At 36.2% G+C, this 9,256-nt stretch overlaps 1 protein-coding gene across 1 annotated transcript; it reads right to left on the bottom strand.

The window, feature by feature from the left end:
- Positions 1-8,476: 8,476 nt before the first annotated feature.
- LOC114757244 (uncharacterized) lies at positions 8,477-8,869 on the bottom strand. The gene has a single exon (XM_028946238.1). It carries the CDS (start codon positions 8,867-8,869, stop codon positions 8,477-8,479), a length of 393 nt encoding a protein of 130 aa, XP_028802071.1.
- Positions 8,870-9,256: the final 387 nt, after the last annotated feature.

The following is a 9,256-nucleotide window of genomic DNA, read 5'->3' as shown; positions in this document are numbered from 1 at the left end:
CAAAACCAACTATAATCACTTGCAAACACTAGGATCTAACTTGTGTTGTTGTGTCTTAGCAAGTGTGATGAACAAAACTCCCTTCCCCTTTTATTATTCAGTTCGGCCAACCATTAGAGAGAGAGGGGACAGATTTTTCAACCATAAAAGAGAAGGAAAACAAGGCAAGAACACATCTAGAACTAAGAACTCACCTTGAATCCTTGATTGAATGACCAAAGTTGATGCCTTTCTCTTGGTTTTCCTTTAAAGCTCTTCCTTTTTCCTCTTTAACTCTCCTTGGTTGAAACTTTGATCAAAAAAATGGGGAGCATGAGCTCATTAATGCTCACAAAATATCCCATCTACCCACATTAATGAGAAGCCAAGTGTCAAGTACCTACTTAGTCTTGCATTTTCCCTTTTAATTAACTTAATGGCAATTGAAATTAATTTCAAAAGTCATGATCCTCTCCATTGGTAGCTTGACACTTGGAAAGTTCTAATTACCATCTATTAAAGACTTGACAAGTGGCAACTTGTAGGCCAGGTAAAGTGCAAGACTCTGCTTCTTGCTTTATCGGTGCACTTTTACTCCGGGTTTAACTTCTTTTCTATAATTACAGTACTCTGGCCTCTGTAATTATTTTTTTCTCAGATCCATAAATTATTCTCCTTATTTTTATCTTCCCAAATTGCCATCTTCATCTCAAAATTAATTTCCCAATAATTAAATAAAATGGAAAACTAATTTCCTTCTCTTTAGTGATTTTTCCACTTTTCAGAGGAATTGGAAAAAATCTTGGACACTTGAGGGTCATATTTTAATTCCATAATCTCTTATAATTCCTTGGAATATCATAGGAATTTTATGGGATTTTATTCTTCTTAAAAATATTTGTTTGGAATTTTCCAAATAAAGACCTTAAACTAGCTTAAATTGCCCTTAAATTCCTTTGTAATTTCTCTAAGGGCAAATTGGTCATAAAACCAATTTTATGATCCCATATAATTCTCAAGAAACATTGTCCTTATTTTTTTTCTTAATTTTCTGAGACTCGGAATTATTTTTCCATAATTATTCTTGACCAATTTTCCTTAATTAGTCAAACTTTTCATAATTGACTTAGAAAATTATAATAATTATTTTTCACCAAAACTCTTCTATTTCTCCTTGTCATTTTTGGCCTTTAAATATTTAGGAATACCCATATTCCCAATTGCCGTATTACTGGATGTGACATCAAAGGCTCAGAAGGAGAAAAGAGGCTAGATATAGCCTAAAAGTTGAATTAGAAGACTCAATTGAGATGGTTTTATGAGGTTGAGCCCAAGCAGGGGTAAAACCATAAATTCATAAAGTTACGGTCCTTAGGGGTAAAAATGAAAAGTACGCAAAAAATTCCAAGAAAATCCCAAAAAATGGAAAATAATATTCTAAGACTCTTTTGTGGAGGGAAATGACAAAAATACCCCTAAGACAGCTTAAATAGAATTTATAAGATTATAGTCGGTAAAAAGTACACCGATCGAGGTAATTATTGAAAATAGCAAGAGACTTTAAAAATAAACCAAAAAATGAGGTTAGATGGTTAAACAGTTGCATTAATTTATAAAATTAGTCTTGCAACCAAAAGGCTAGTGGAATGGCTTTAATAAAATATAAAGCCAATTATGTAGATAAAAAGGCATTCTAGTAAATGATTTTTATGCAAGGCTTAAAGAAAGTGTTATGGCCTAAAAAATTCATAGATATTCTCTAGAATTAAAGGGAATTTATGAAATAAATAGAAGAGATTTCTGAGCTACAGATGGCCATCAAGAAAGCTGGAGAAATGTGAGCCAGGTAAATTAGGAGGAAACTTAATGATTAAGTTTTGATCTAATGAACCTAGGATTTAATCTCCCTTCTCCTCCACCAAATTGTTGACACCTAGCACCTTCTAGAAGAATGATGTAAGGATGGTGCAAGAAGGTGATGTAATGATGATATAACAGTCCACTTGAACTTCCAAGTTTGCCCTTACTCTTTCTATTAGCTTATAAGGGCATTTTGGTCCACTCAAGCCAAAGTTTTGGCTATAAATAGACACTCTCTCCCCCTTTATTTTGGCTAAGTTGGAGAACAAGAGGGGAAACTCTAGCCATTTGGATTCTTGAAGCATAATTAAGAGGAAATTACTACCTTTGATCAACCAAGCTTGGATCTAAGGTTAGTAAGTGGATCTATATTATTTCTTGCTTTATTTCCTTGAGTTTGATGGTGAAAAAAACTATTCTTTCCTTTTTATTGTTGCTGGTAGAAATGTATAGGGTTAGGGGGTGGAAGTTTTGATGTTGTATCTAGTTAAAACAAAATGATTAGAGGTTGTTTCAAGTGGAATTATGTTAACATTTAAAAGATTTCATGATATGGATGCTTGAGGATCAATTCGGCCAAGTCTGAATCTGTACCCTAGGATGAGATTTTCATAGTTTTGATGCTTCTATTGTGTTTAAAATGAAAAATCATATAAGATAAACCTAAAGAACAAGCATTAGAAGCATTAAAATTGAAGTTTGAATTTTTGGAGTTATAAACCCCTATTTAGCCAACACTAATTTTTGGGAAGGAGTTATATTTTCATTAATCCGAGCTCATATTTGGATTCCTTGGGCAAAATTGTGTAGGATTTGCCTAAGAGAATGATTTTACAAAGATCGAACATTAATCCAAAAATTAAGAGAAAGAGGATGTTTGAAATTTGGAACATCCAAGAGGATGTTTATTGATGTTGACCAAAAGGCCACATGGTTGGGAAGTCAAGGGAGTTGATGAAGCCTTGGTCGTTATGGGCTCTCAAAAACAATTATTTTCGGATAGTAATGCACTATAGAGGCACGATCCAGGTCGTGTTCATTTCGAGGAGCCTGACTTATTCCTATGCAATTTTAGTGACAAAACCATGTGGAAAGATAAAATTTGAAGGTTTCAAAACTGACTTAAATTCCAATGAAATAAAAAAAGAAGTATAAAAGTTTTTTTGGTCTTTTTCTTACAATGAATTAAAACAACAGTGTAAGATAACAATCAAAAGGATAAGTAATAAACTTAATTGATAAAATGCCCCTTGGATAATTGATTAAGCCTCCATCACTTCGAAATATGGTGGGAGTTTACTTAAAACCAATCTTAACTAGTTTAGAAAACCTTCCAAATTTAGGTAAATTAGTTTGTTCATGAAACCTTTAACCCCAAGACTCACAACAAAACTAACCACCCTAATGAATGAACACTTGGTGAGATTGATGCAATGATAACAACAACTTGAACACAACAACCAATTATGCTAGCAAGGCACCACGTTTAATCAAACCGAATTTAGATTGAACAACAACCAATATTCACATGACTAAACATAGGATTCTCATTATAGAACAAATACCAAAGCATAAATTCTAAACATCCAATCCAAAATGCAAAGATTACAATATTGAAGTTCAACTTAACAACAACACAGAGATTCTAACCAAGAATAACTGAAATGCTATTAAAGTAATGGAAACGATGAAGTGAAATTGCCTAAATTAAGCTCCAAGCTTAGGCCCTCATCAATACTCCTTAAGGCAAAATATCCTGGCCTCTCATGGAGTCAGAAACAACTCCTTCAAGCTCTGAAATCACAGCACCAGCCATAACAGATAAAGGTAGAAAAATGAATGATGAAGAAAACTGAAGGAATGAGGTAGGAAAGAGGTGAAAATCTATGAAAAACAATAAGAGAACTCCAAGAACCCTTAAAGAACCGCAGGAGACGAAAATGGGAGTGTATGGACGGTGAATGGCAGTTACGTTGTGTGGTATGTTTCCCAAAATCGCAATTTGAGGTTTAAAACCTGATTCTATGTCAGCGTCCTTTTTGTCATGACCAAATATCCATTTCATCATGACTAAATGATCAAAATGAACAGTTGCTTTTAGTTGGGCCTTTTCTGGAATTCCTGAAATCTGTTAGGCTTTAACTATAATTTTTCTCGAACTTAGGTCCTTTGGAGATATTTTTTACTTGACCCTTGACCTGAAAATCAATTTAAGCACTTGTAATATCTAATTCAATTTTGTAAACATTGATTAATTAAAATGATGCACAATTTGATAGTTTTGCCCCTACAAAGTGCTTAATGAGACTTTAAAACCACATTTATAAACTGCTACAATTCATATCAAAACATGCATTTTAAGCCAATCAATTTTCCTAAAAACATGTAATTGGACATGAATTAATACAATAAAACTTGGTCAAATCAACTCCCCCACACTTAGACATTTACACTCCTAAGCAAAATGGAAAGAGAACAGCAAGAGTTATGAAAAGACTATAGTCAGGCATAAACGATAACAGGTGCTCCTCACAACCAATTAAGCATACATCAAAGACCAATAGTAACTCAACTAACCCATGGGATGAAAGTGACGAATTAAAAAGCAATACCCTCTTACAAGTAAGAATAGTGAGAAAGACCATACAAAGTGTTTAACCAAAACAACCAATCAACCAAAGAGAATAAGCATCAGAGATCACTCAAAGGATAAGAGTGTATCGCTCAGCTCACCTTAATTGGGTCATTTTTCTCTCGAATCTACTTGACCAAACAAACAACCATAAGCTTGTAATGGTTCTACTATCTCCACTAGGAATGCAACGATGCGTTGAATCAAAAGGACTTTAAGGGATGTAGTGATGGACGAAGGCTAAGTGAAAGAAATGATAAAAAGGAAATAAAGCAAGCACCAAAACCATAATTGATTCCCAACTAACTTTACATTGAAATCCTTAAAGCACAATACCTTAATCTTCAAAACCACCAAGGAGTTTGCCTTATTCAAAACTTTTATTTTATGGATCCATAAGTGTGTATATATATATTATATATTTATCTTTATATATATATATATTTTCTTCTCTTCTTTTTTTTTTTGACTCTGGCAAATCCAACCCTAGAAAGATAAAGTATAATATCACAACGTAGTAGTAAAAAGTGTAGTTGGAACTTGGATAAACCATACAAGTGTTGGTACCTAGAATTGAAGAAGGCTCAAAGGGGTGAACAAGGGTTAAACAAAGTAACTTGTGTTTGGGTAAAGGGTTTAAAAAAATGAATGCCTTTATCCTATCTAAAACACCAATGTATACGAAGCTTTGACAAAGAACCAGAACAAGTTCTACATAATGTAAACCCAAGTGGACAAGTCGCACTAGAAAGGAATTTGGCCACAAATAACTTCTAACAAGGTTAGATCTCTCATGTTCATCCACAATGCTCAATCGAGTGCAAGATTAATCCCAATGCATGAATAAATCCACTAAAATTGCAAATTAAAGAGTGAAAACCATTTGAAAAGTTTCATCCACCCATGAATAAGTTAAGAACTGAAAGGGTTTGAATACAACTTAAGAAACTGGAAAAAATTTCTTGCAAAAATAAGTAGTCAAAGTCCAAATATGGGTGAGTTTCAGCTAGACCTCTGCTCAGCATAAGAAATAGCTTTTATAGAAAACATTGCATATTTGTTGCGACTAACACAGTAATTTACCGTAACCAAGATAATCACAGAGGCACAGAAATAGAACTTTATCACGGCTAAAGATGGCACTGGTCGCGACAAAACAATCAAACGGACGACAACACACACAAGAGACAGCACTTTGTTACGACCAAGATACTTACTTACTGCAACCAAAATAAAGGTAGAGGCAAAATAGAAACAATTGAGCACAAACACTCCCCTCTCCCACACTCGAATGTTAAAATGTCCTCATTGTAAAAGACAACACCACAAAAACTTGAAGCACCTCGAAACACATGAGAATGAGCGAAACAAAGCAGAGAGCACTTAAAGCAACAGGGAGGCCATCAATTATTATCACAACTTAAAGTCATAAGCAATATCAGGAGCAAATTCAAAGTCAAGGTTCAACCACAGTATAGAATCCAGGTAACAATCAAAAGCTATCTTAGAGCAAGGCAATTTGCTGGCGAAGGCTCTCCATAGTGATACCAGAGCCATCAATTCCTTCAGCCTCTTCTGTAGTGTCAGCAGGGTCGTCTTCAGCAACTATCTTATCCTTTTTCCTGCTACGCACCTCTACAGCCTGCTTATTGGAGGGCTCGTGGCATTTAGTTTGGATTCCCTCAAATAACTCATATCGTCCTCCAACGGCATTCCTGTTTTAATGCAAAGCTCGTAGATCAAGTGAGGGAACACTTGATTGGCTCTGGTGGAGCGAGCACACTATAGAATAGACTCCAGAACAATAAGAGAAACGTCAACTGGTTCCCCCGCCATCAGCAAGTACAAGAGCAAGGCACCTTCCTTAGTAGTGTCAGATATGTGGGCACTAGGCATAACATTATAGCACATAAAGTTTAGCTAGATATGGGCCTCCTTGTTCATAACCTTCCTTTCGAGGTATACCTGGTCCTTGCCCCTTTCGGCCTAAGTTTCACCCTCCACACACAGAGTCCTAAGGACATCGTCCCAGTCAACATCCGTTAAATTCTTTCTGTAGTGTTGGAATTTACACTCCTTCACCTTACACAAATGATAATATCGGTGAATAGCTTCCTCTATTAATTGTATACCCATTTGGCGCAGCCTGATCATTAGTGTACCCTCAACCCTTGTGGTAGTGTAAAACTCTCTAATCAAGTACTTATTACCGAGCTCTCTCTTTTTTTTATCATTTCTCCAAAACCCCCTTTGATGGCCAATTGATAAAATCACATTCATCAGAATCTGTGAATTCCCTCTCTGGCGGCAAGTTTTGAGAATAAATAATGGCTCGGGCTTGCTCTTTAATTTCAGCCGGGGCAGTATGAGGAGGCATCTATAAAAGTAAAATAGCACACACGAGACACAAACACACATGAACAAAGAAAAACACCAAAACAAACTTCCTAAACTCCTAGAAAGGAAAAAGAAACTAAGTTAGACAAATCCTAAGACACTACACTGCTCTATATGCTACCCAACTAGAATTGAGCAAAATGAACTGGTTTGAAGAAAGGTTCAAAAGAATTAAAAGAAATTGATGGTAAGTGTAGTTTAAAACTAGTCAGAGAAACCTAGAATAGACAGGTTTCAACCCATTAGTCGTGACCAAACAAGAACCTTGGTCGCGATGAATATGCATGATGGTCCTTGCTCTAGCTTCTGTAAAAATAGTTGGTCGTGATGAATAAGCAGATCTCGCCGTGACGAAATATGACAGAAGTTCTCAAAAACCAGGATTGAAGTAGAGAAACCAAAAAATACAGCAATGCTAAGCACAAAACTTGCAAACCACTTCAATTTATCAGTTAAAAATAGTCCAGCAACAATTTATACACCAGAAATACTATCCTCCATATGCAAACCAGCAAGAAATCGATCACCCTTCCTCTAAAAACTAAGAACTAAACAATAGAAAGAGTAGGGAGAAAGAGACCGTAGTTACTTTCAATAAATTAGGAAAAGGGTGGAGTAGGAAGGTTAGATTAGCAATGGAAGCCCTGGGGAAGAGCACGAAAGGTTGCTTGCAAAATGGATGGAAGTAAAGCAGGCTGAGGCGAAGAGGAAACTATTTAGGCAAAGAGCAGAGCAGGCAAAATGATTGGATAGTTTCGAGGGAGGGGAACTGTAGAAATTATGGTTTTGGGAGGTGAAAAGACTAAAAGGCCTAGGGTTTTTGGGTGCCTAAAAGAATCTGGACGGCTTTGGGGCAGTGCTCGAAGGGCAAAGGGGGAATTTCACTAAATAAACAAGAAAAAAATAGAAAAACGAGAGTCTGGAGTTTCTGAAAATAAAGTATTTTCATCACGACCAAACAGAGTTTTAGTCACGACTAAAATTGTTTAGAGGTATTCGAGAAGTCAGGAAAGGTAGAGTTGGTTGAGACAAACGAAGTGTTAGTCACGACGAATAACTTAGACCGAGAGCAACCTTGAGAAACCTCTAACAACCCTTCTAGCAAACGAACACTGAATTCTAAGCCCTTATACCAAACCACTGACCCACTACCCTTAGCAAAACAAGTCCCAGCAATAAAAACCCTCTAAATTAAACCAAAACCACCACTAAAATAGCATATTGCAGTAATCATCAACCAGAAAAGCAACATAAAGCACCACTCAGGTTAAAACTTGCAGCAAAATAGGAGAGGAACAGAACAAAACCAAGAAGCACACCAATAAAAAGCAAACAAAAAAAACTAAAAAAGCAAAGAACATCAACACTACTAGAGAGTTTCCTCGCTCACACAAATCCAACAAGCTAAGCAATAATTGATATCACAAGCAATCTCAAAATGATAGAGGATAAGGATAGGAAAGAAACAACTTGGGGTTACATTTCTGCAGGCTTGCCATAGAAAAGCTTGAGAAGATGTCCATTGGCTAGATATGTAGTTCTATCCTTTTCATCCTTCAGCCTAAAAGCTTCATAGCCAAGAACCTTGCTGATAGTGTAAGGTCTGTCCTATCTCTCCTTCAACTTCCCGTCTCTAAATTTGAAACGGGCTTTGAATTCAAGGACCTTTTCACCAAGCTTGAAATTCTTCCTTAAGATACCACTGTCGTGAATGGCCTTGCACTTTTCCTTGTATATCCGGGAGTTGTCATAGGCCTCTCGTCTCAGTTCTTTTATCTCTTGAAGCTGAAATAGCCTTTCCTTGTCAGCTTTGTCCATTTTCTTGTTGCATGTTGAGACAGCCCAATAAGCTTTGTGCTCCGCTTCCACTGGTAAGTGGCATGATTTTTCATAGATAAAGCTGTATAGAGATATCCCTATAGGGTTTTTGAATGCTATTCTGTAAGCCCACAATGCATTATTAAGCTTCAAACTCCAATCTTTTCTTGAAGGCTTTACCATCTTCTCTAAGATCCGCTTGATTTCTTAGTTAGATACCCCTACTTGGCTATTTGTCTGTGGATGATAGGCAATAGAGGTTTTGTGTGTGACCCCATACTTAACAAGTAGTACTAAGAAGCCTATTACAGAAATGGATTCCTTGATCACTCACTAAAGCCCTAGGAATACCAAACCAACTAAAAATGTTGGATTTCACAAACTCAACTACGGTTTTGGCATCATCTTTTCAGGTGGGAATGGCCTCTATCCATTTGGAAAGATAATCAATTGCTAAGAGGATATAATTGAAGCCATTGGAAGGAGGAAAGGGGCCCATAAAGTCAATACCCCAAACATCAAACATTTCACATAATAACATGGGCTTTTGAGGCATCTCATGCTTCCAAC

Source organism: Neltuma alba, unplaced genomic scaffold (genome assembly GCF_004799145.2).
Source record: "Neltuma alba isolate B1F8T4 unplaced genomic scaffold, ASM479914v2 tig00010583_pilon, whole genome shotgun sequence".
Lineage (NCBI taxonomy): Eukaryota > Viridiplantae > Streptophyta > Magnoliopsida > Fabales > Fabaceae > Neltuma > Neltuma alba.
This window is presented reverse-complemented; position numbering and strand designations above follow the sequence as displayed.

Excerpts from the sequence above, each read along its gene's own strand:
- LOC114757244 (XM_028946238.1), bottom strand. The coding sequence starts at position 8,869 with ATGGTAAAGCCTTCAAGAAAAGATTGGAGTTTGAAGCTTAATAATGCA.